This window comes from Gymnodraco acuticeps, unplaced genomic scaffold (genome assembly GCF_902827175.1).
Source record: "Gymnodraco acuticeps unplaced genomic scaffold, fGymAcu1.1, whole genome shotgun sequence".
Lineage (NCBI taxonomy): Eukaryota > Metazoa > Chordata > Actinopteri > Perciformes > Bathydraconidae > Gymnodraco > Gymnodraco acuticeps.
The window spans coordinates 6,506,246-6,532,343 of NW_022990238.1; the positions used below are offsets into that span (position 1 = coordinate 6,506,246).

A 26,098-nucleotide genomic window follows, 5' to 3' on the forward strand; every position below is an offset into this window, starting at 1 on the left:
CTCTCATGCTATAGGTCAGATTAGTGCTGCGCTCCATTGATCCATCTGAACATCATCTCAAATTTGAATTTCAGGAATGTTCAGACAAACCTCCACACATTGTCGTATTTACGGATCTCTGCTGACCTGCAGCACTTCACCTCTGCCTCCACCTAACTTGGCTCTCCTCTCTGACGTGCGGGGACCCGAAGCTAACGTCAGTCCTGTTTGCAATTACTCACAGTGCCCTTATGCTGTCTTGGAAGAATGAAAAGGATTGACGTCTTTCTGGCCATCTGCCGCCCTCCGATTCCTCTCCCATCCCTCACTCTGCCTCGCCCATCTCTAACTCTTCTTTGAGAGGATTAAGTGTGTTGGTATCTCTGTGTGTCTTTGTCTCATTAACATGTACTGTAAGCGCAGCTTCGTGGGAAATGTGTGCATGTGTGTCTGTTCCAACTTTCCCATCCAATAATATATTGTCAGCAGGATTGTTCCTGCGTCTTAGTCACCAAACACTGACGTGTGTCCCCTTTCGAATATAAATCCCTCCGCAGATTGAACAAAGTTACTTAAGCAGAAGAGAAAAACACAAAGGAATTGTAGTAATTTTAAATAAATCTCTAGGATTTTATTACCTACAATATACACACAAGCTGGACCTGTGAATCTGAGTTAAGACTCAAGGATGATGGGAGGCAAAACTTAAAATGAAAATGAGATGCTCAGTGGGGAGGAAGAGACTGATGACGTTATTTTACAGCAATTAAGAATAATGAAACAAGATTAAAACTAGTAAATTCAAATAACAACAAAATCCAAACAGCATCTTGCCTATTACTCGTCATTTCAGAGACCAGACCACAACAATAAAAATACAATATTAACATCAAGGTAATAGGTGATGTGCAAGAAGAGCACCAAGGAAGAAAATGCTTTTATAAAGATTTATAAAAAGAATGTCTGCTGGTTGTATATCTCTTTAGATGAAACCAGTTGGTATTATCAAGGTCATTTAAAGAAATAATTAGACATTTCCTCTCTCGTGTCTGTATGATAAATATGAAACAACAGCCAGCAGTTAAAATAGAGGAGAAAAGCCTTGCTTTGTCCAGGGGTGACAAAATCAGCCTACTACCATATATTAAGCTCACCAACTAACACGTCACGTCTGGTTTGTTTAATCCAGTGTAACATTTTTACATTTCTACCACAAAATGTATTATGCGCTAATCTATTTCTTCTATGGAACACATTGACGCCAAACCAGTTTGTAACAGTCGTATCCTTCTTTAGGGACTAAACAAACAAGATTTGGCATGAAACATAGTGAGCTTAAGAGATGTTGGTAGGTGGGTTTTGCTACAGAGATTAGGAAAAAATAAGTCTTACATCAGTTTTTTTGCCTCTGTAAAACAGTGTTTTTCTCAAAATGTAAAACTATTCCTTTGATTTAAACAATTCCCACTTCTGCCAGGAAAATAAAAGTTGAAGAGAAAGATGGTAAAAGATGATCTACTGTAAAAACTCACTGATGTGCGTTAAAGGCTGGTAACACCGGGACACTCTTCTAGTCGAGAGCAGATTTGTTTCTCCTATCAAGCGCATTTAAGGAAGTTCAGACATACAGGAGCATTTTAAGTTTGGTTATGAGATGACAAATCAAGACAGGAATGGAGACACAAGTAAAAGGGAAAGAACTCTCCATTTAATTTGCTAAAGAGCAAAAGTCTCAGACCTGGTTTTATGGGCCTTCTCAACATTTTAATATCTATCTGTTTTAAGCTCAAAGGGAGCTTGTTGATAACTTATCCAACAGTTCTGCTAATGAAGAGCAGAGAACTCAAAATACATCTAAGAAGTAGCAATGTAACCAGCCAGAAGTCTACTGTCCAGTCATAAAACAGAAACTAATTGATGGGGGGGGGCTTTGTGGAAGTAAAAATCCAATCATGGCAGGTCGCTGGTTGGCATGGCGTGCCTCCGGTCATAAGCAGTGTCATCGCTCTCCTCGCCGTCGCTCACTTCACCCAAAACCCTCTCTCTCTCCTCGTCCTCTTCGGTTTCACTCTCTCGCCTCAAGCGATCCCGTTCCCTCTCTCTCTCTCTGTAGGTCCGATGCATTGTGGGAACCTGAGAGGGCAAAGAGACACAATGAGATCATGTAGACTCTACTGAGTGAAAAGTGAATTGTATACATGTACATGTGCTAAATGTTAAAGAAATACAACACGGTCTGGACAGATTTGATAACAGAATAATACATCTTCCTTTTATCTCTGGTAGATCGCTGACTCTGGTGCTCCATGCTAAAACGTATCATGTTACCAATGTTAAGCAATAATACTCTAATATTTGAACAAACTATCTACAAATATCTACCTGAAATCAAAATGTTAAACTTCCTGTCTTCCAGATTACCCCTTTTTAAAGATATAAGCACAAAGTATAAACTTGATATAGCTTAATTTGTTTATGGGAGTGAACAAATTAGGCTATCAAGTTATCTTGACTTATAAACCATCCATCCATTATTTTATAATTGATCTAGGTAAACATCTTAAATAATACGTCTGACTGCAAACAATTGATTATTTTCATAATCAACCGAATTTGCAGATGATTTTCTCGTTTAATCATTTGCGCTATAGTGTTGATGTTAAGTGTTGAACTGCTTATTAACAGTGTAACATAATAATAACTCACATACAGTACATATGAGGACATGTGGTGATTTGTGTGAGTTTAATGCATGTTCTTCAGCTAAGGCCAAAATCCAGTAAAGGCTCATTTAAATAATCTAATTATAATTGAATCACAGATGAACATATACTCTGCAGCATTAAAAACAGTAGCAGTTTGTTGGTAGTCACCTGGTTGTCATGGCTGGGCAGGGCGCAGTAGCCTGCCTCCGTCCTGCGGGGAAGGCGTGGTGAATGAGTACGGAAAGGTCGGGGGGAGTGGGAGCAGACGGAGCGCGGAGAGGGAGAGCGGATGGAGCGCGGGGACGGAGATCGGACAGAACGGGAAGGTGAGTAATTCATGGACTGGGACTGGGACAGAGCGGGGCCGTGGTTGTTTTGTTTGGGAGGGCGAGGGGAGCGAGGGGGCAGATCGGGCGGTTTGAAAGGGTCGATCAGGTCAATCTCTGTCAGAATCGGTGGAGGAGGGATGAAATCGAGCTCCTCCTCTGGATGGAGCAGTAGCATTTCTGCTGCGTCAATTTCGGCGAGCTCCGCCTTGGACAAGTGGTCCACGATCCCCGCGCCAATCGAATCGCCCACCACATTGATGGAGGTACGCAATCTGTCACTGGGTAGATGAACAGTAACATTGTCAGCGGGGGGAAAAGCAGAGAGCCACCATAAGCTGAATAGCCAAAACCCTTTAACGTCTCTCACAAATGCTACTAACTAAACCTGAAATAGCACTGGAGCAGAGCTGTCATTTCTCCTGTTATTGACACACGCTTATAAACTCCCAACATTTCCGACACCTGACTCACAGCAGCCAGTCGACAGCGATGAGCAGACTGATATCCTGAGTCGGCAGCCCCACAGCGGTCAGGATCAGCAGCATGGTAACCAGCCCAGCACTGGGAATACTGGCAGCCCCCACACTGGCCAGGGTGGCAGTCATACTGGGGAGGAAGAAAAAAAAAAAAATGGGTAGTTTAGTCGTTAAACATTGACCAACATTTTTTGATTCAGATGCTGAGCTGGAGCACACCCCAGAGAATGCAGGAAACCAACATGCGTGCAGTTGTCCTGTGTCTGCGTGACAGAAAATGATTGGTTACTCATCATCCTTTTTAGTGTGTAGTAAAAAAAATTCTAAAGCAGGCATTGCGACAGAAGCAAACCAGAACAAAATGTTCTGCCCATGGTGAAGCTGTTGAATAAAAAATGCCAGACTTTGTGCTGGAAATCATTAATTCTGTAATTGCTTTTCAGCAACTTCCTTCACTGCTGACTCAATACTGTATGCGTCAGTTGAATGTCTGCCAATACACACAATTGCTCCAATTAACCCAATGTGTCAGAGCCCTGAAGGGATCTGAGAGGTGACTACTGTAAATCCTCAGGCTGATTCATGTGCTGTGCTCTCTAGTGAGGCTGTCCTCTGAACACAGTCACTGACAGTGAAAGTCACCAACACATCTGTGTCAACAGATGATTTGTTTATGTGGATGTTTTTTGTCTGAAAACACAAGCCTAAGAATTGGTGTCAACAGTTTTGGTAGGAAAAATAATACAATTTCAAATTGCAAATCCTTTGCTAACAAGATTTAAAAGTGTTATGTAGTTCCTAAACCCTGCTGACATTATGTGTTATGGTATTAATCAACAAACTAGCAATCCATAATGTGTTGCAAATTCATTTCATGTTTCATAGTTTTGTGTATTTATCTTATGCTGATAACCGCACAGCCCAGTTGTTGTGGTGTTGATCATTTACAACTTAAAAGAAGCACAAATGGAACTAAATTGATGTGAGAAAAAAAGTGTTAGCTTAAAAAACCTTATTTAAATAGAATCCACAATCATATGTTCAGAACTTTGGAGATTCTACAGGATATCCTTCTTATATTCTTCTTAGAAAAAGCGGTTGAAAAGCACAATCCTTTTATTCATTATAGTATTATTGTTTTAAAAGACACATGCCAGCGCAGTTATAATCTATAGGATTATTAAAGGGTAAAATAGATTTAGTAAAAGGTAAAAGGTTTCATTATAGTAGATATTTTTCAACGTTCTCCATTACATACAGAATGTGAGTTGTTTCATATTTTGTCAAAATGAAAACAATTCAATCTGAAATGTCCAATTTCAGATTTGGCAGAGTGTGTAATGTGTGGTTTAATCTTGTGGTTATGTTGGTCATACAGCTCGAACCCGGTATTCAAATGTGTTAATTCGATGACATCGTTCCTGCAATGCTTGGATGAAAGCGGGATCTGAATAAGAAAGAGGGTGATTACCAAAAACAACAACAAATGTCTTCATGTTTCCTCACTTTTTACATGTTTTAATCAAAGAAAAGAAGAAGAATGCTGCATGTTTGCAATTAGAGGAATTATGAGTTCACGTTGGCCCCAGATGTGACTGCAGGCCTGTTTGGACTCGGCTCCAAACTGCGACGTGTGTTGCATCTTCATTTGTGCTCTGCCTTACATCTTAATGCTTTATGACAAACCGTGCTAATTAACATCGCGTTTTAGAGACAGAAGATTTATAATATACCACCACTGATGAAACAAAATTCCTTAAAATAAAATCATTTTGGAATTTGGTTGTTCTAAGAGCTAGGCATCATTTACAGACCCCCACCGCAAAAAGTCTGGTTCCAATCAGACATAAATGTTTTGCTGAAACCTCAAAAATGGGAATTTCTTACTTTCTTACTGCTTTAGTTTGAAGCTGTCTTCCATCCCTGCATATTGTTAGATTAATTACAATGTCTCAAACTGGTGCAAGTCATATGAAAATGCGTTGGGGATTTTGTTTACACAGGAATGTTGCAATGAAACTTGGATTTACACATCTTGTTGCCCTTTAAAATCAACAGAATTAACCATCAGAACTTCAAATTGTCCTAAACTACTTAGACGCAAAAGATAAACCCTTTCACACAACAAACTCTTACTGATATGTGATGGGTCCAGGCTCAAGGGCGTATGGCACTCTCAACTCTTTCAAGGACATGTCGGGGCCCTGCCTGCCAGTAGCTTTGCCGATATCTGTGTTGATAGGTAATAGATTAAGAGCGGTGAATCATAGAAACAGGAAGCGCTCAAACGTTTGTGTGAGTGTATCTAATTTAGCAGTGATTCCATGTCAGCCACAGCTTGTTACAAAAAACATGACTGATAGTGTGTTTAACAAACTTAAACTAGCTTTATTAAATGTCAGGTCTTTAGCAGGAAAAACATTTTTAATCAATGATTTTATCACTGAGCACAATCTCGATTTTATGTTTTTAACAGAAACTTGGATTGAACAAAATAACAGTGCAGCTGTTCTTATCGAATCAACCCCTCCCAACTTCAGTTTTATGAGTCAGGAAAGAATGCATAAGAAAGGGGGTGGAGTTGCTATTCTGTTCAATGATGCCCTTCAATGCAGGAAGACATCTTATGGAAACTTTGATTCTTTTGAATATGTGGCCCTCCGGCTGAAATGCTCCTCTCGAGCTCTGTTCCTAAATATCTATAGACCACCCAAATACTGTGCAAGCTTTTTTGATGACTTTACTGAACTGCTGTCTATAGTGTGTATTGACTTTGACCGTCTAGTCATTGTTGGTGATTTTAACATCCATGTTGACAACCCCCAGGACAGAGGGGCTAAAGAACTGTTTTGTGTTCTTGATAGCTATGGACTGACTCAGCATGTGACGGAGCCCACGCACAATAAGGGGCACACTCTGGACTTAATTATCTCAAAGGGTCTGAATATCTCTAAGGTTGTGGTGACTGATGTTGCACTCTCTGACCATTCCTGTGTTTTCTTTGAGAGCTCTATTTCTGTTCACAAAAATGTTCAAAAAGAGGTAACCACAAAGCGATATTTAACTGAAAACACTAGGGAAATGTTTACTCAGAATTTCTCTTCCACACTTGCCCCTGCCAACATCTCAGTAAATGAGCTAGTAGATCATTTTAATTCAAAAATTAAAAATGTTATAGATGCCATTGCTCCAACTAAGGTAAAGGAAGTGTCTGGCAAGAAAATATCTCCATGGAGAAAGGCCATGACCGTGAAAACAGAAAAAAGAGAATGTCGAAAAGCTGAACGCAGGTGGCGAAAAACAAATCTCCAGGTTCACTTTGAAATCTATAAAGAGAGACTTGGCCTCTATAATTTGGAATTGAAAAACGCACGACAATCGTTCTTCTCTGACATCATTACCAAAAACAAAAACAACGCACGTGCCTTGTTTGCTACCGTCGACAGACTAACTAACCCCCCAGTGTCAGTAGCCTCTGAATTTCTATCCACCAGGGCGTGCAATGATTTTGCCTCCTTTTTCACTGACAAAATTCAGAAAATCAGACAAGCAGTCAGTGCCTCTGCATCAGGAACAGTAAATGTGTTGTCCCTATCTCCACTTAACATCAATTCAGACATCATGACACAATTCCATCAGATTAATGATAAAAACCTAGAGGACATTATTCAACTTCTGAAATCCTCCTCCTGCTGCCTTGATATTATTCCAACAGGATTTTTCAAAGATGTTTTGCCTTGCATGGCCTCAGATCTACTTCATATAGTAAACAAATCTCTTCACTCAGGTATTTTTCCACAGGCCCTGAAAACTGCAGTCATTAAACCGCTCTTAAAAAAGAATAATCTAGATGCTTCAGTAATGAACAATTACAGGCCCATATCAAACCTCCCATTTCTAGGTAAAATCATTGAAAAAGTTGTTTTTCAACAGTTGAGTAATTTCTTGCATTTAAATGACTGTTTTGATGTGTTCCAGTCAGGCTTTCGTCCAAACCACAGCACTGAGACTGCTCTTGTAAAGGTCTTTAATGACATCCACTTAAACACAGACAGTGGCAGAACTTCAGTGTTAGTATTATTAGATCTCAGTGCTGCGTTTGACACTGTTGACCACAGCATATTACTAGACCGACTGGAGAACTGGGTGGGACTTTCGGAAACAGTTCTGAATTGGTTTGAATCCTACTTAAAGGACAGAAACAACTTTGTTTCTATAGGTAAATACACATCTGAGTTGACAAATATGACATGTGGGGTTCCTCAAGGCTCCATCTTGGGGCCTCTTCTCTTTAACATCTACATGCTACCACTGGCTCAGATAATGAAGAACAACAAAATAAGTTACCATAGCTATGCAGATGACACACAAATTTACGTAACAATTTCACCAGGAGACTATGCTCCAATTCAAACACTGAGTAAGTGCATTGAACAAATCAATGACTGGATGTGTCAGAACTTTCTCCAATTAAACAAAGATAAAACTGAGGTAATGGTTTTTGGAGCCAAGGCAGAACGTATAAAAGTTAGCGCTGAGCTTCAGTGTGCAATGTTCAAAACAACAGATAAAGCCAGAAATCTAGGTGTAGTCATGGACTCTGACCTGAGTTTCAACAGTCACATTAAAACTGTTACTAAATCAGCCTACTATCACCTAAAGAATATATCTAGGATTAAAAGACTAATGTCACAGCAGGATTTGGAAAAACTTGTCCATGCTTTTATCTTCAGTAGACTGGACTACTGCAATGGTGTCTTCACAGGTCTCACTAAAAAATCTATTAGGAAGCTGCAGCTAATTCAGAACGCTGCTGCTCGAGTCCTCACTAACACTAAGAAAGTGGATCACATCACTCCTGTTCTGAAGTCTTTACACTGGCTTCCTGTGTGTCACAGAATAGATTTCAAAATACTGCTGCTGGTTTATAAAGCACTGAATGGTTTAGGCCCAAAATACATTTCTGACCTCCTGCTAAATTATGAACCATCCAGATCTCTCAGGTCTTCAGGGACTGGTCAGCTTTCTGTCCCCAGAGTCAGAACTAAACATGGTAAAGCAGCGTTCAGTTATTATGCTCCAAATATCTGGAACAAACTCCCAGAAACCTGCAGGTCCGCTGCAACTCTGACTACTTTTAAATCCAGGCTGAAGACTTTTCTTTTTGTCGCTGCTTTTAATTGAACTATTCATATCTTAGACTGCACTGTAACTTTTATCCATGTACTTTTTTCTTTTAATGTTTAATTGACAGCACTGTAACTTGTATCCATGTATTTTTTCTTTTAATGTTTATTTTATTAGCTTTTCTTTTTAATGACTGCCATTTTCTTAATCTCTTTCATTTTTTGTAAAGCACTTTGAATTGCCTTGTGTTGAAAAGTGCTATATAAATAAACTTGCCTTGCCTTGCCTTGCCTTGCCTTTCAATCATCACTTATTACTCACTAGAAATATGGGCCTGTCTGTGCATCTACCTGGACCTCTGCCCATATTATGTTACTTTACTGTGTTCAGGACATTTATGAGCCTCAACCCCTGGAAAAACGAAGTGACCAGCAGCAAGATCCAGAGCCGGGGACTGGAGTCACATGACTTGACTCGAATCAGACTCAACGTCCTAAATTTGATGACTTTAGACTCGACTTAACAAAATAAATAAAAACTTCGAACTGGACTTGTACGATAACGCCAATGCATTATGTATCTTTATACACATTCACTTGTAATACATATAATGTTTGTTTTGAAAAGAAAAGAAAATCCTGTTGTTAACTAGGGATGCACCGAATATTCGGCCACCGAAAATTATCGGCCGAAAATGGTTAAAAAGGCCCTTTCGGCTTTCGGCCGACTGTAAACAGAATAGCTGAGATTTTAACAAACTAAATAACTCAGTTTCCTCTAATCATTAACCCATGTTTGTATAATGTAGTTAACTCCGTGTGTTGCTGCTAGCATACATAACACCTGACGTGGAAACGTTACTCGTGGATGGGGCTACAGAGCTGCTAGAAAGACGGTCGAACCCGGTACATTCCTCCGTCTGCATGCGGTGCACTTTTGCTAAATGTTTAGACAAATTGCTCGTGCTTACATGCTAAACTCTTATTGCACTTATGGTAACAAGTATTCTCCACATCGAGACGGGTAAAGTTTAACCACACCTCGGAGCGCGTTCTCTCCGCCATCTCCGCAGTGTGCTCCGCTGCATGTAGCAGCTGCGTGTGTGTAAACTGCCCCGCCCCCTCGTACACAGACGGGGGAGAGATCTCGTCTGATCGAAAATACATCATAGACGCATTTGTTGTCTTTGCATATTAGAAACGAGTTGGCGACACTAAGACTGCGATATAATATATATCATACATGACATATATAAATGTACTGTATGCATTCAAAAGTGCTGAATAAATGTTTTATGGACCCATAATAGTGATTATTATTTAAGTTAAGTTTTGCCATAATCATGTCTATTTCCATAATCAGGTAGCTGAACAACATTGGTAAAAAATGTATACATTATATATATATATATTTCTATTAATAATTTTCGGCCTTTCGGCATTCGGTTTTCGGCCAACTCTTTCCTATTTTCGGTATCGGTTTCGGCCAAGAATTTCCCATTCGGTGCACCCCTATTGTTAACCTTACCTGACCAGAGCACTGCTGTTGACATGAATGTATGTAAAGATTTCTGTGGCTGAAAAATCTTTGGTCATCCAGAAATCTTTTTTTGCTTTTTGTTGCTTTACTTTGATGTTTCCCATAGAGACTTTAGAATTTGACATTGGAGGTTTCATTTTTACATTCATATCCTAAATGGGGGAAAGTATGTACAAAGGTATTTATATTACGCTTTGAAACTTAAAATTGAAACGCTGATCCATGTTTGTCCTGAAAACTTAAATAAACAGAATGTTTAAATAAAACGAAGTTCCTTGTCAAAACGAAAACAACATAAGGCATGTGTGTGAAGGACATCCAACATGTGTCTCACCTGACAGTGATGATCTGTCCCGTATCCAGAGAGATGTCATTCATCTGGGCAATAAAGATGGCTGCCACAGCCTCATATAGCGCAGTGCCGTCCATGTTAATGGTGGCGCCGATGGGCAGCACAAAACGAGTCACACGCTTGTCAATCTTCAGATTTTCCTCCAGGCAGCGGAAGGTGACGGGTAACGTTCCCGCACTGAGAGAAGAAGGCCACACAAGATGCCAAGTTAGAAAAAAAAAGGTGCAGATGTACAAAGAAAAGGAGCAGAGTGTCTGCTTAAGGATATCAAATATGTAGACAGGTGGTGACAGAAGTGCAGAGGTGAGGAGGGAGGTGAGGGGGTGAAGTTAGGGTAGAGACACAAGGTGGAAATATGAGTGGGCTGACAGCCTCCTCCTAACAGCTGGTGCCAGCCACTGTTGCAGTCCTGCGACATGCGAATTAAAGGAATTTGATTCCTGTCCCTGCTAGGCTCGGGTCCTAATATCATTACAGAAAACGTTGATAGGATTATCCATATTCACTAGAGCCTCAGTAATGTGCCAAAATGACAGTTGGTTCAGCAGCGTTCAGACTCCCAGGCAGGCCGAGCCAAGCCGAACCAGGCAGGATACAGCGGGGCCAGTTTGGCTGGTGAGGACTAATCCGAAGGCTTAGACATTTACAACACAGAATCTGTCTGACATGGACTTGTCTATGATAACCTGTGCTTATACACATGTATCTGTCCTGGTTTGTCTGTGTAAATACAACGTTTTGCCTTCAGCCGTTTCAGATTCAACCCAAATAGCTGAAAGCGAGTTGCAGGCTAGGCCATTCATTCACAGAAAAAGTACGGCAGCTGTCAAGGAAAAGATGTTGTAAAAGAAATATGTGACACATATGTCGCTAACACATGCACAAACAGAGAACTTCCTCACAGACAAACGCACGCTTGCTGCAGGATGTCCTACCTGCTGGCAGTGCCCAGAGCCGTGATCCAAGCCTGGAAGATTCCAGAGTAGAAAGTGATGGGGCTTTTTCTAGTGATAGCGAAGAATATAGCAGGTAGGATCAAGCCGCCGTGGATCACCAGGCCCACGATGACGGTCACCATGTACATGCCCAGCTGCCTGGCAACCATCTCCAGGTCTCCGATGGCCGCAATCTTCCCCGCAATTAGGGAGGCAATGCCGACAGGAGAGTACCTAAACACAAAGTGAAGAAAACACACCAGAGCTGAAATGATTGACGTTTTGTTATGATTGATGTTGTATTATTTGTAAGGCTGACTGCTAATTTAGCATCCTTACTTATAAAATATTTATGTTTTCTTTTTTTTTTAACGAGTTTAACCATTTTATGACTTTTTGAAGACTCAATATGAAAAAAAAACAAACATGTTGCCTGGCACATGGATGCATTTATAGCTTAACCCCGTCGAAGTTTAACCCCCCAAGTAAATCCATTGGTCATGTAGAGACAACACTTGATGCATCTTTATTCACTGTCAAAGGAACACTTTTAACGTTGGAAACACTTGACACAGTTGTTCCCCTTCCTGACTCCAGAGCGCAGTGGGACGTTTGAATAAAGCGGAGTTCCCCTTTAAGTCAATAGAGGTCCCATCCCGACAGTGGTCTGCTCTCCCCCAGGTCAGCTGCGTGCTGAACCCCGAGCCTGGCATTCAGTGACAGTTGTTTGGGGGAGTATGCCGTGTATAGATTTGATGGATGTGTTCCTTGTATGATACGTGTTTTTGTATACACTGGACTCTGTGTTTGGCAAGCTCCATAGGCTTGTGAGTAATCTGTTTATACTACGTGAGTGATACGAACAAGGACACAATTCCTTTGGTGTCCAGCTGCACATGTAAATGGCCTAGGAGAGCTGCAACACAAGCATCCTGCTGTTTCTCTTCCAACCGCCTACCCTGCTCCCCCTCTCCCTCCCCGGCGCTGAGTGCCACTAAGCTCTCTATCTGAGTGTCCTGTGAAGCGTCAAGGCGAGCACTGCTCTCAGAAGACATGCTCTAACATGCATCCTTCCTCGTCCAGCCGCCCCTCCCACCCTCAGCTCTGCTGCCAAGTGGCTCCTCTGCCGACGGTGGATCCATTACAGTTTGGAGATCTTCCACCCCGTCTCCCCTGGGAGCCCACAACATTGTTCCGGGCCCCGGCTCCTGCTACTCCCCAGCATACCATGGACTACAGCATGTGCCAATGAAGACTTCTCTTTCTTTCTGGCTGTCCATCTGTCCATGTCCTTCACTAACACCCTTCTCCTTTTTCTCTTCCTTTTTCTTTTCTTCTGACTTAAATATCTGACACTTCTCGTTCCAACAACATGTTTCGTGTATGCGTTATCCATCATTGTCACTGACCTCTGTGTGTGGTATTTCCAGAATGTCAAAGCAACGCAGCCGTTGGCCCTCATTAACGAAAACAGAGACACATGTTGTGCATGCTTGCAGAAGGGCGCACACAAACACACACAGGGGGGGAGATAATACTGACCACATGATTATGGAGACCATCGTCATGATTATCTCGTTGAGGATGTTGAAGAATTCGCACATGACCCTCCCTCGCTCGCCCATCCTGCCCATGCAGATCCCAAAGGTGATGAAGAAGCCGATCAAGCCTGAGGAAGACACAACGCAGCATGTTAGTAGCAGCTCTCAATGCAAATCAGCAATCATCAGTCAAATTAAACAATTGAAAGAAGAAGTTGGTAGGAGTTCAACCATCCTCTCACCGAGGACGTTCATGCCCCATTTGTACTCCAGTTTCTTTCTGTTCTCAATGATGGGCTCCGTTTGGTTTTCTACCATAACCGGCACCTTCTTCAGCACCGTTTGAACCTGGAGGCAGAACCACATTCAGATTGATCAGAGGTTTCAAATGTAATTAAACCAACACAAACTCAATTTCACAAAACCCTGATTTCGTAACCAATATTTTGTGAGTGAATTAAAGTTTGGCAGCGGCACAACACACACACAGATTTGTGTTTATAGAAAAAGCCAAAACAGGGAACAAGAGATCCTCAAATAAAGACAACAAAGAAAAGAAAGAAAAGAAGGTTAAAAGGGGAAAGACGATTCCTTCCTGCAAAAGCTATTATGCCTTTTATGACTTTAATGAATCCCCAATGAGTACAAACAAAAGATGCAGTAAAACTGAGATGCAGACAGAAAGGAGAGGAAGAACGAAAAAAGGGAGAACACTGAAATGACTTCAGGGAGAAGAAGAAGAAGTATATAAGCTGGTGCTCAGCAGTGCTCCCTGTCCACCAGCAGATGCCTTACAGTGGTGAATAAAGATGTAGCATTACAGATGCAAAGAGATTAGCAGTAGCAGAAGGGCTGACCCTCACCCAGTCTAACACAGACAACCACTTGTAATCATTCAGACCCACACACAGAATAGGGGGGAGGGGGGGGGGGGTTAGATTTAGACAGAAGAAGTCGCATCATGATTGAGACTTGGATTACCGTATTAAAATGATCAGCATGGATGAACAGTAGCCCTGTCCTGTCCACCATTACCCAACAAACCTTTAATGTAACTGGGTATTCAGACAGTAAACCTTTTTTTAGCTGGTGTTCAAAACTAAATGGATCATATGCGACAATTCACTTTTTGCAATTGTTTTTTATATAATCTCATCATTAAAGCACTTCAAGCTATGCTTATGTGTGTCCTTCTATAATGTAGAAATCATTTATTGAATTACCAGTTAGATATACAAAATGTCCCAAAAAATGCCATATTCTCGACGTGAGCCAAACATGATATCTTTGTTATCTTGCTTTTTTATTTAAAGGTGGGGTAGGTAAGTTTGAGAAACCGACTCGAGATACACTTTTTGTTATATTCCATGGAATGCTCTTAACATCCCGATAGCAATGAATATCTTAAGTGCTTTGATAAAAAATCCATAAGAAAATGTCATCTGTGGAAGCCGTAGAACTGTAAAAAGCACGACCAATCATCTGTGGAAGCCGGCCCGGCTAAAATGACTGGATGGCCTACCTGCCTGTCAGCCTTCCATCTGTGCACAAACTTATCTCGTGCCCTCATTCGTCATGTGCGCGTTCGTGTGTTGGAGGGGGGGGCTCTGTAAGGAAGTGACAGATTTTTTACGGCTGTGTATTTTCAAATTGTAGCGCACTCGAGCTGGTTTCTCCAAAATGACCTACCCCACCTTTAAACTACAGTAAAATATATATTTGTATGAAAAGAAAAGTACCTCCAATGTTGCCTTAAATCTGATGGTAATTTGAGGGGCTTTACTTGTAATGACATTATGTAAAAAGGTAATCTTTACACTTTAAAGGTTACACTTCTGTAACATGTACAAATGAATTGCTATTTGGTTATAAGTCAACACTAATTGTGTCAAATCATGCTCTGATTCACTCCTGACACAGGCAGAATCACAGGTTGTTTACATCTCTGTTGTTTTTTTTATTTTGTGAGACTGCTCAGTCAATACTTTTTATAGACCAACCTTTTCAGGTTCACATAAGCAGGTATTTCTAATCGAAACTAATGCAAAGCAAGTATAGGAATTTTGCATATAATATATATAATTATGATAATTTCCCACCATTTTTCACGAAGGTATGCCTCATAACAACTACTACACGTTGTGGTGGGATCGTTTTTGTCAACTGCAGAAAAAACTAAATATAATAATTAGGGCCGGGACTTTAACGCGTTAATTAAGATTAATTAATTACACAAAAATTAACGCATTTTAATCGCACTTATTTTTGCACCGCGGAACGTTTCTCACTGGATGAGTTTCAGGCGTACCGATTATACTGGAGCACCAACTAACGTTCATGACTTCAGACAACAACAAACCACAGTGAACAACAGTGGGAAATGTTGTTTTAAAAAACGGACGGATGGAAGCGTCGATAAGAGCACGGTTGTGTGCAAATTATGCAAAAAGGAATTCGCATATCACCGCAGCACATCAAGCATCACCTCAATGCAAAACATATAGCAGCTAGCGTGGACGTTAGCCTCTTTTATCGCGTTCACACCAAAAGGAGCCGGTACTAAAATTAGTTCATGAGAACCTTCAGGGACTTTCGTACGACTCTCTTGTGAGAAAAGAGCTATATGTCTGATTGGCTGGGCGGATTGCAAACCACGCCGCGTAAAACTCCCAAAAAGTTTTGTGAAGCCGCCATTGTCGCCATATCCTCGCATTAGCATTATTAGCATTAGCCCAGCGCAGAAACACAGAGCGACTAACTTATGGCAACACAAAATAAAACATGGGAGCGGTGGAGATGAGGAGGTGTCGGCGTTCTGGCGATTTACTCGGAAGGCTTCAGTAGAAGCTGCTGGGAGTCCCAGCAGCTTCTACTGAAGCCAGTCCCCAACTCCGGGGACTTCCGGCCGGGGACTTTGGGCGGTAGTATACGCCGTGAAGTGGTTTGCGGCCTGCCAGTAAACCCAAAGCAGAAGAAGAAGAAGTGACGTCAGCGGCTTCATTTGCCTAATCCACCCCCAGGTTCAAAGAGTTCTCATGAACTAAATTCTCATGAACCTTTGTGGGAAAAGTACTGCGGTGTGAATGCGCTTAATGGTATACTAAAATCCATGTGAAAAAAATTGCTTCTCACTGTTCTCAGGTCAAATATTTATATGTGATTAAAAATGCGATTAATTTCGATTAATTAATTACAAAGCCTCTAATTAATTAGATTACTTTTTTTAATCGAGTCCCGGCCCTAATAATAATGGATCATTAACATTTAGCATTACTCGAAATTAAAGTGGAAAACCTCTCTATTGCAAACAAATGTCAATGTATTTGTGTTTGATCATGAATGAAGTAAAATCCATTACAGTATTAATAGCAAGAAGTACAATTGTGCTGTGCCAGTATTTGCCAACTTAACCATTTTATCCTATATCTGTTACATTCTTACTTTGATGTGTGCGCTCACAAATAAAGAGCTAGAGTAGGAAAACCGTTTGAGACTCATTTCAGAAGCTGAGGCTACCTGTTGGAAGCAGGCCTGCACGAGGTTCTCAGGAAACAGGTTTCTGAGCAGGTCGAGGAAGGCGTCCAGACTGCTGACCTCCGGGTTCCTCTGGACTGAGGAGGTTGTGGCGCCACGCCTTAGTTTTGGGTTCCCCGGGTGGATACTCAACACCAGGATGACCCCAAGGATGGCAGCGATTACAGTGGTGGTCATGTAGTACACCATGGCCCTACTTCCCATCCTGCCACTGGAGCGGGCATCTAGACCAGCCAGTCCTTAAAGAGACAGATCATCATCAGGGTTTACTCTCATCAGGTACAAACCATGTTATTCGTGTGCACTATTGTCCTTAATTGTCCCAGTTAGTTAACATTGTTTGTGTAAGATACTTATTTTAGCTTTATCATGATATATAAGAACACGGCTGTGTTGTGATAACAGCAGGGGCGCCGCCAGGGATTTTGGGCCCCCATGAAAAGATATCACATTGGTTACTTAATGGTTACTTTTTATTAATGTTCTAAAATAGTTTGGGCCCCTGTCAGTCACGGGCCCTTAGAATCGTCCTAACTTTTCACCCCCTTACGGCGCCCCTGGATAACAGTGTCCCATGTTCCCAGAGTCTATTGCTTGGGTATCCTTTAAGGCCCTGTCACACTGTCCCGAAATTGACACCCGATGGACACACGATAAAGGAAATGTTCAAATTCGGCTGTGATCGTAGCAACATCGGGCCATTCGTGAGGGCATCTAAGCCATCGTATGACCGCCGGTGGAGTTTCTCAGGCTCCGGCAGCAACTTCGTGAGCGGCAACTTCGTAAGGCATCGTGAGGGCATCTTGTCAAATCGTGTCATCTTCGTGTTATCATCGGTGCATTCACCCTCACTCTGATCGGGGCAAATGCCCGATGGCACCGATGATAACACGATGCCCTCACGATGGCCTTACGAAGGGCACAATTGACACACGAATTCAACACGAAAATGAACCTTCGCAAGGTCCTTCGGCAATTTTTTGGCATGCCAAAGATTTTGCCACCGCTCACGAAGTTGCTGCCGGAGCCTGAGAAACTCCACCGGCGGTCATACGATGGCTTAAGATGCCCTCACGAATGGCCCGATGTTGCTACGATCACAGCCGAATTTGAACATTTCCTTTATCGTGTGTCCATCGGGTGTCAATTTCGGGACAGTGTGACAGGGCCTTTAACATTGTCAAAGATTGGTAAGGTAAGGTAAAAACATTCCATTCTCACCTGTGATGAGACTGGAAATGATTAGAGGCAGGATGAGCATCTTCAGCATCCTCATGAGGATATCTCCAGGGAAGGAAATCATAGTGAGGGCAGCATAGTCCTTCACACTCATGTACCGCAACAGCGTCCCAAACAACGATCCCAAGACAACACCTGAGGAGATGAAAAAATAGTAGAGGAGAGAAGGGGAGTAGGAGAAAAGGAGAGGATGTAAAGGAAAGGAGCGGAGAAGAGAAGGGAGGAGAGAAGAGGATATGGGGGAGGCAGAGAATAGAGGCGGGGAGAGGAGGAAAAGAAGGGAAATAAGAAACAAAGGCAGGAAATAGAGAGGAGAGAAGGGAAAGAGAGTAGACGATAGGAGGGGAGGAAACATATAATGTTGTTGAAAGCAGGATAAGATTGATGTATTTGGACCAAAAATACATAGCTATTAAAATCATCATAATATACAACGTTTTTTTTTTAAAAAGTCGCTACTGTGTGTACTCAGAATAAATACAAAACATTATGCAAATAAACAGCCAATATCAGTCATTTTTACAACTTTGTCTTTATAAACCACATATTGATAGACCCTTTCTTAGTTTCAAGTAAATCTACTGCTCAACTTCTCTTCGCCCCCCCAAAAAGAAAACTGTTTAATATTCGAAATGTAAGAGTCCTCTGACTAATGATAACTTTCAATGTAATGTAAACAGGTTTAAATTTGGGTTCAATTCTTGGTGACAAATGACAGACAAAAATAACATTCTTCTCCACTTTGCGGCGGTCTTTTTTTGACAAAGCATACAACTATGCAGAAACATACCAAAGTGTTTACAGAGGCAGACTAAAAACAGAAACGAGCCAAATATGCCTATTGGGAAAATGAGTCTGTATATCTAGAGTGCATATTCTGCTTTTTTCAACAACAAAAAACTGCACTGAAATTGAATTAAATATGAGATGGTAACATATGTGAACCAAAAGCTGGTGGGAGGCATTGTTTCTTAACTTTCAAACTATCTTTAGCAACTACAATCCAACTTTCACAAGCTGGTGAAGATGTGCCGCATTTTAACACAAAATAATGTAATTATTGATAGAAAAGTACGGTTCTGAGTCCAAGCATACCCAGAATAGTGAGTCCCAGCAGCAGGTTGTGGGTGTTGCGGGTGCAGTGGCCTGCATCTTTATATACAACGTCTGTGTTGTCATCTCGCTGGCTTTCTTCTTTCTCCTTCTTGTTTATGTTGGACTGGTTGGCTTTCGACTGGTTCGTCATCCTGTCTGTGGAGACAGTGGAAGGGTATGTGCTTCAACATCATTACACATGCAGGCCTGCAAAGTATTCAGTGTTGGTTAAATAATGCACCCTTCTCTGGCTGATTTACCGATTGGATTGTTTAAAGACTTATTTAGTATTGGTTGCAGTTATTGATGATTTAAATTGTTGCCATTTTGGCTGGCTGATTCTGCTCTGAAAGGTGGGTGAGGGACAACTGGGTATATGTCCTTGCAGCATTTGGTTTAGGTTCCTAAGGGAAGTGAATAAGCATGACGGCAGGCAATGCAAACACAGAAGGCAATGGTAAACAGGACATGAAGAAATAACTCAAGAGATGTAATATATTATAGTCCTCTAAAAGGAAACAGCAGGAATGTAAATACTAGACAATATGTACTTTGCTGATAATGGAATATATATAGCCAATGAATCAGGTAAATAATCGGCCTATTAGGAGTCGTGAGATGTTGCCCCTGGCTGTTTAAACATTTTTGACTGACAGGTCTAAGTGAAAGTTACTTATTAGATAAATCCATAATAGCAGACTTTAAGAAGGAACAAGACTATCGCTGGTTCAGCCTGACCCAACCGGTGTAGGGTACAGGATCAGGAACACAATGTGTTGGCTAGATCAATTGATTGTTTATCCCATGTACTGTGATAATGGACAACAACCGACACAGCGTCCGGATTGAGTCAAGACTCCTTCACATGAATTGTGTTCTGTCACGACTGTGACTTCAACCACTAGCAGAATATAGCACTCATGTAAACGGGATGGAGCGAAAGAGAATTGATGTGAAAGACGATGATGTTGTTTGTGCTGCAGGTGAAACTGTGTAATAGAAGAAGGGCAGTTGTTTTTTCTTTCTTTCTGTAGGTTTATCCAAAACATGCCACCCAGCCACAAGTATGAACGAGCACATTCTTATTACTGGAAGTCTGTTGTCTTGGTTGCAATGCCCTTAGGCCGAGTCATTGCAACAAATTATGATTCTAATGTAAGCAGCAGCTGTGTTAAGTTATAGTTACTAATACGCTTTCCCACTGATGTGTAGCAGGTATAATATTTACCGTGTAGAACCTCTTGGTTTTTGTGTGTTAGCATGCTATAATTTTCTAATTAGCCCTAAACCTAAAATAATGCAGAGGCATATTGCAATGTCATTATTTGCAATTCACAAACCAACATACTGACAAACTTTTATGTTGCCATGTTCCAAATACTATACATTGTCTAGGAAAGTTTTGTCAGGCTGGGGCAACTAAATCAAATTCAAGCCATTGGTAAAATCAGGGGTGTCCAAACTATGGCCCGGGGGGCCAAATATGGCCCACGGACCATTTTTTAATCGGTCCTCAGCCAATTCTAAAAGTATAATGAAATATAGCCCACAAATTAAACATCTACTATTGTACTTCTTAAATATATATGTTCAAATATATAACACAGTATTCATGTGTTATTTTCAAATAAATTCAGTCAATTAAAGTTGAAAACATTTTCAAACAAATATTAGTTGATAAGAAAAAAAGCACAATAACATTTACATTACATTACATTACATTGCATTTAGCTGACGCTTTTATCCAAAGCGACTTACAATAAGTACATTCGACCAGGAAGACACAACCTTGAAGAAAACAGAATCATATAAGTATATCAGGTTTCATAGAGCCAAACATTTCAAGTGCTACTCAACTGGCTTTAGGTAATCCAGTCCTTTATTAGTATAAAAGTGCTTCGTTAATCGTTCTAGCGCTCGAAGTGGAGTCGAAAGAGATGAGTTTTCAGTTTGCGCCGGAAGATGTGCAAGCTATCTGCCGTCCTGATGTCAATGGGGAGCTCATTCCACCATCTTGGAGCCAGGATAGCAAACCCACGTGTTTTCGCCGATGGGAACTTGGGTCCCCCTCGCAGCGAGGGCGCAACGAGTCGTTTGGCTGATGCAGAGCGTAGTGCACGCGCTGGGGTGTACGGTTTAACCATGTCCTGGATGTAGGAAGGGCCAGATCCATTCGCAGCACGGTAAGCAAGTACCAGTGTCTTGAAGTGGATTCTAGCAGTTACCGGAAGCCAGTGAAGGGAGCGGAGGAGCGGAGTGGTGTGGGAGAATTTAGGAAGGTTGAAAACCAGACGAGCCGCTGCATTCTGGATGAGCTGCAGAGGTCGGATGGCACATGCAGGTAGACCAGCCAGGAGGGAGTTGCAGTAGTCTAGGCGTGAGATGACGAGAGCCTGGACCAGAACCTGAGTCGCTTTCTGAGTCAGCTGGGGACGTATCTTCCTGATGTTGTAAAGCGTATATCTGCAGCAGCGGGTTGTAGCAGCGATGTTTGCAGTGAAGGACAGGTTGTTATCTAGGGTCACACCCAGATTCCTTGCAGTCTGAGTCGGGGAAACAACTGAGGTGCCGATGTTGATTGTCAGGTCAAGAGTTGGACAATCTTTTCCCGGGAGGAAGAGCAGCTCAGTCTTGTCAAGGTTGAGCTTGAGGTGGTGAGCAGACATCCACTGAGAGATGTCAGCTAGACAAGCAGAGATGCGTGCGACGACCTGGGTCTCTGAGCGGGGAAAGGACAGAATTAATTGGGTGTCGTCAGCGTAGCAGTGGTAAGAAAAACCATGCAGGCTAATGACTGATCCGAGCGAGTTTGTGTACAAGGAGAAGAGGAGGGGACCAAGAACAGAGCCCTGAGGGACCCCCGTAGTTAATTGACAAGGGTCGGACTCAGACCCTCTCCAAGTCACCCTGTAGGTACGGTCTTTCAGGTATGAGGTGAGGAGGGAAAGTGCAGAGCCTGAAACTCCAAGTTTTTGGAGAGTGCGAAGGAGGATCTGATGATTCACCGTGTCGAATGCAGCAGACAGGTCCAACAGGATGATGACAGAGGAGAGGGATGCAGTTTTGGCAGTGTGCAGTTCCTCCGTGACAGCAATGAGAGCAGTTTCTGTGGAGTGACCTGCCTTGAAACCAGACTGGTGCGGATCCAGAAGGTTGTTCTGATTGAGATAACAGGAGAGTTGTTTAAAGACAGCGCGTTCAAGTGATTTAGACAGGAACGGGAGGAGAGAGACAGGCCTGTAGTTTATAACATCAGACGGGTTGAGAGTGGGTTTCTTTAGGAGAGGGTTTACTCTTGCCTCCTTGAGACTGTTTGGAAAGTGACCAGAAGTTAGAGAAGTGTTGATGAAATGGGTGAGAAACGGTAGAATATCAGGAGCGATAGTCTGAAGGAGGTTTGAAGGGATAGGGTCCAGAGGACAGGTGGTAGGGCGGGCAGAGGTAATGAGGGTAAGAACCTCACTTGGAGAGAGAGGGGAAAAGGAGGTTAGTGTGTTGGTGGAAGGAAGGTCTGGTGACCCAGCGGTGAGTAAAGGTGAGTCAGAAAAAGAAGAGCGAATATCATTAACCTTTTTTTCAAAGTGGGTAACAAAGTCGCTTGACAGAAGTGAGGAGGGGGGAGGAGCTTTTGGAGGGTCCAAGAGGGTGGAGAAGATGGAAAATAGTTTTTTAGGATTGGAATAGGAAGATTGGATCTTATCTTGAAAGAAAGTGCTTTTTGCCTGAGAGATCGAAGCAGAGAAAGAGGAGAGGAGAGCCTGATAGGTTAGGAGGTCGTCACGGTGTTTGGATTTCCACCATTTCCGCTCTGCTGCCCTAAGGACGGTTCTATTAGCACGCAGTGCATCATTTAGCCAGGGAGCCGGAGGGGACTGACGAGCCTGCCGAGATGTCAGAGGACAGAGCGAGTCCAGAGAGGATGAGAGAGTAGAGAGGAGAGTTTCTGCAGCAGAGTTTGGAGGCAGTAGTTGGAACGAATCAGAGGAAGGGAGGGCTGAGAGCACCGACGAGGCAAAGGTAGAGGGAGAGAGGGAGCGAAGGTTACGGCGGACAAGTGTAGGATGGGAAGAGATTAGTTTGTTATGTTTGGAAAGGGATAGAGAGAATGAAATGAAGAAGTGATCGGATGTGTGGAGCGGGTTTACAGAGGGGTTAGAAGTAGCGCAGTTCCTTGAGAATATGAGATCAAGGACATTGCCAGCTTTATGAGTCGGTGGGGACGGAGAGAGTGAGAAAGCAAAGGCGGTTAACAGAGATGTTAGTTCGTCTATCTTCCCCATCTGGAGGTTGAAGTCTCCGAGAAGTACAGCGGGAGGGCCAGTTTCAGGGATGTGTGAGAGGAGATGATCTAATTCCTCCAAGAAGTCCCCCAAGGCGCCTGGTGGACGGTAGAGAACAACAATGGTTAACTGTATAGGATGGGTTACTGTGACGGCATGGAACTCAAAGGTGGAAGGAGTAAAGTTAGGTAGCTTGAAGAGGGAAAAGCTCCATTTGGGAGAGAGCAGGAGACCAGTGCCACCTCCTCTGCCAGTGGGTCTGGGTGTATGGGAGAAGGAATATGCAGTGGAGAGAGCTGCTGGGGTGGATGTGTTGGATGGAGTAATCCAGGTCTCAGTGAGAGCAAGGAAATCCAGAGACTGCAGGGAGGTGTAGCCAGAGATGAAGTCAGCCTTAGGAACAGCTGACTGGCAGTTCCACAGGCCACCTGAAACTAGATGTTGGATCTCAGTGGAGCACGTGGGATAGACGAGAGCAGGCCGGTTATATCGATTACGAGATACACGGGGCCAGTGATAATTGCGAGAAGACACATGAACAGGAATGGAGAAAATACACATGATTATAGCATGAGGGGCTAAACAACAAAATTAAAAATTAAAAACACCAACGATACTTAGCTCAATCAAAGTAGGATTTGCCTCCTCTTTGCCTCCCTCGTGACTCCTGTAGGACTCTAATGTCTTTGTCAGTCTTACTCCTGTCTGCCGCTGAAGCTGACGCTCCAGGAAAGAGCTACCCGAAATGGACGCCTGATTGCTCAGTTCTCACAGCTGAAGTTAATTAGTTAACTATCTACAGCTGATGGGCGACAATAGACTGGCCCTGCCTATGTTAATAATGCAGGCTTGAGTGCTGAGAACTGTAAAGCAGGTTTCGCCTGAGCAGATCTGAGATTTAAAATCTCTCAAAAGCGATTTAGCCGTTTAAGCTACAGTAACAATTATACAGAGTCGAATAAATGAAACCGAGAAGTCTAATTAAACAAGAATATAACTTACAGTGGTTGCTGCGTCAATAGGTAATGTTGTCACCGGGTCCAGATGCACACTGAGTTCATCAGTTTCTAAATGCGGTATTTAAATGCTTTTTGAGCTAAAGGATGACTGAGTCACGCGGTTCTACTTCACGCAATCAATAGACTGGCCCTGCCTATGTTAATAATGCAGGCTTGAGTGCTGAGAGCTGTAAAGCAGGTTTCGCCTGAGCAGATCTGAGATTTAAAATCTCTCAAAAGCGATTTAGCCGTTTAAGCTACAGTAACAATTATACAGAGTCGAATAAATGAAACCGAGAAGTCTAATTAAACAAGACTATAACTTACAGTGGTTGCTGCGTCAATAGGTAATGTTGTCACCGGGTCCAGATGCACACTGAGTTCATCAGTTTCTAAATGCGGTATTTAAATGCTTTTTGAGCTAAAGGATGACTGAGTCACGCGGTTCTACTTCACGCAATCAATAGACTGGCCCTGCCTATGTTAATAATGCAGGCTTGAGTGCTGAGAGCTGTAAAGCAGGTTTCGCCTGAGCAGATCTGAGATTTAAAATCTCTCAAAAGCGATTTAGCCGTTTAAGCTACAGTAACAATTATACAGAGTCGAATAAATGAAACCGAGAAGTCTAATTAAACAAGAATATAACTTACAGTGGTTGCTGCGTCAATAGGTAATGTTGTCACCGGGTCCAGATGCACACTGAGTTCATCAGTTTCTAAATGCGGTATTTAAATGCTTTTTGAGCTAAAGGATGACTGAGTCACGCGGTTCTATTTCACGCAATCAATAGACTGGCCCTGCCTATGTTAATAATGCAGGCTTGAGTGCTGAGAGCTGTAAAGCAGGTTTCGCCTGAGCAGATCTGAGATTTAAAATCTCTCAAAAGCGATTTAGCCGTTTAAGCTACAGTAACAATTATACAGAGTCGAATAAATGAAACCGAGAAGTCTAATTAAACAAGAATATAACTTACAGTGGTTGCTGCGTCAATAGGTAATGTTGTCACCGGGTCCAGATGCACACTGAGTTCATCAGTTTCTAAATGCGGTATTTAAATGCTTTTTGAGCTAAAGGATGACTGAGTCACGCGGTTCTACTTCACGCAATCAATAGACTGGCCCTGCCTATGTTAATAAGGCAGGCTTGAGTGCTGAGAGCTGTAAAGCAGGTTTCGCCTGAGCAGATCTGAGATTTAAAATCTCTCAAAAGCGATTTAGCCGTTTAAGCTACAGTAACAATTATACAGAGTCGAATAAATGAAACCGAGAAATCTAATTAAACAAGAATATAACTTACAGTGGTTGCTGCGTCAATAGGTAATGTTGTCACCGGGTCCAGATGCACACTGAGTTCATCAGTTTCTAAATGCGGTATTTAAATGCTTTTTGAGCTAAAGGATGACTGAGTCACGCGGTTCTACTTCACGCAATCAATAGACTGGCCCTGCCTATGTTAATAATGCAGGCTTGAGTGCTGAGAGCTGTAAAGCAGGTTTCGCCTGAGCAGATCTGAGATTTAAAATCTCTCAAAAGCGATTTAGCCGTTTAAGCTACAGTAACAATTATACAGAGTCGAATAAATGAAACCGAGAAGTCTAATTAAACAAGAATATAACTTACAGTGGTTGCTGCGTCAATAGGTAATGTTGTCACCGGGTCCAGATGCACACTGAGTTCATCAGTTTCTAAATGCGGTATTTAAATGCTTTTTGAGCTAAAGGATGACTGAGTCACGCGGTTCTACTTCACGCAATCAATAGACTGGCCCTGCCTATGTTAATAATGCAGGCTTGAGTGCTGAGAACTGTAAAGCAGGTTTCGCCTGAGCAGATCTGAGATTTAAAATCTCTCAAAAGCGATTTAGCCGTTTAAGCTACAGTAACAATTATACAGAGTCGAATAAATGAAACCGAGAAGTCTAATTAAACAAGAATATAACTTACAGTGGTTGCTGCGTCAATAGGTAATGT

The 26,098-nt window shown here is 42.2% G+C and overlaps 1 protein-coding gene across 2 annotated transcripts in view; it reads right to left on the reverse strand.

Annotated features, from left to right (window-relative positions):
* Positions 1-517: 517 nt before the first annotated feature.
* LOC117548400 (excitatory amino acid transporter 2-like) overlaps positions 518-26,098 on the reverse strand; it is a 35,475-nt gene continuing 9,894 nt past the window's right edge. The window contains exons 3-12 of one of the 2 annotated variants that reach the window (XM_034219675.1): positions 18,852-19,007; positions 17,739-17,891; positions 16,500-16,756; positions 13,226-13,331; positions 12,985-13,111; positions 11,443-11,676; positions 10,490-10,684; positions 3,485-3,619; positions 2,853-3,291; positions 518-2,112 (exon numbers count right to left, since the gene is read on the reverse strand). In XM_034219675.1, the coding sequence (XP_034075566.1) occupies positions 1,930-2,112; positions 2,853-3,291; positions 3,485-3,619; positions 10,490-10,684; positions 11,443-11,676; positions 12,985-13,111; positions 13,226-13,331; positions 16,500-16,756; positions 17,739-17,891; positions 18,852-19,007 (1,985 nt within the window). In that variant the 3' untranslated portion in view covers positions 518-1,929. The remainder of the gene's footprint in view (positions 2,113-2,852; positions 3,292-3,484; positions 3,620-10,489; positions 10,685-11,442; positions 11,677-12,984; positions 13,112-13,225; positions 13,332-16,499; positions 16,757-17,738; positions 17,892-18,851; positions 19,008-26,098) is intronic. The other variant, XM_034219676.1, reaches the window with a different exon arrangement.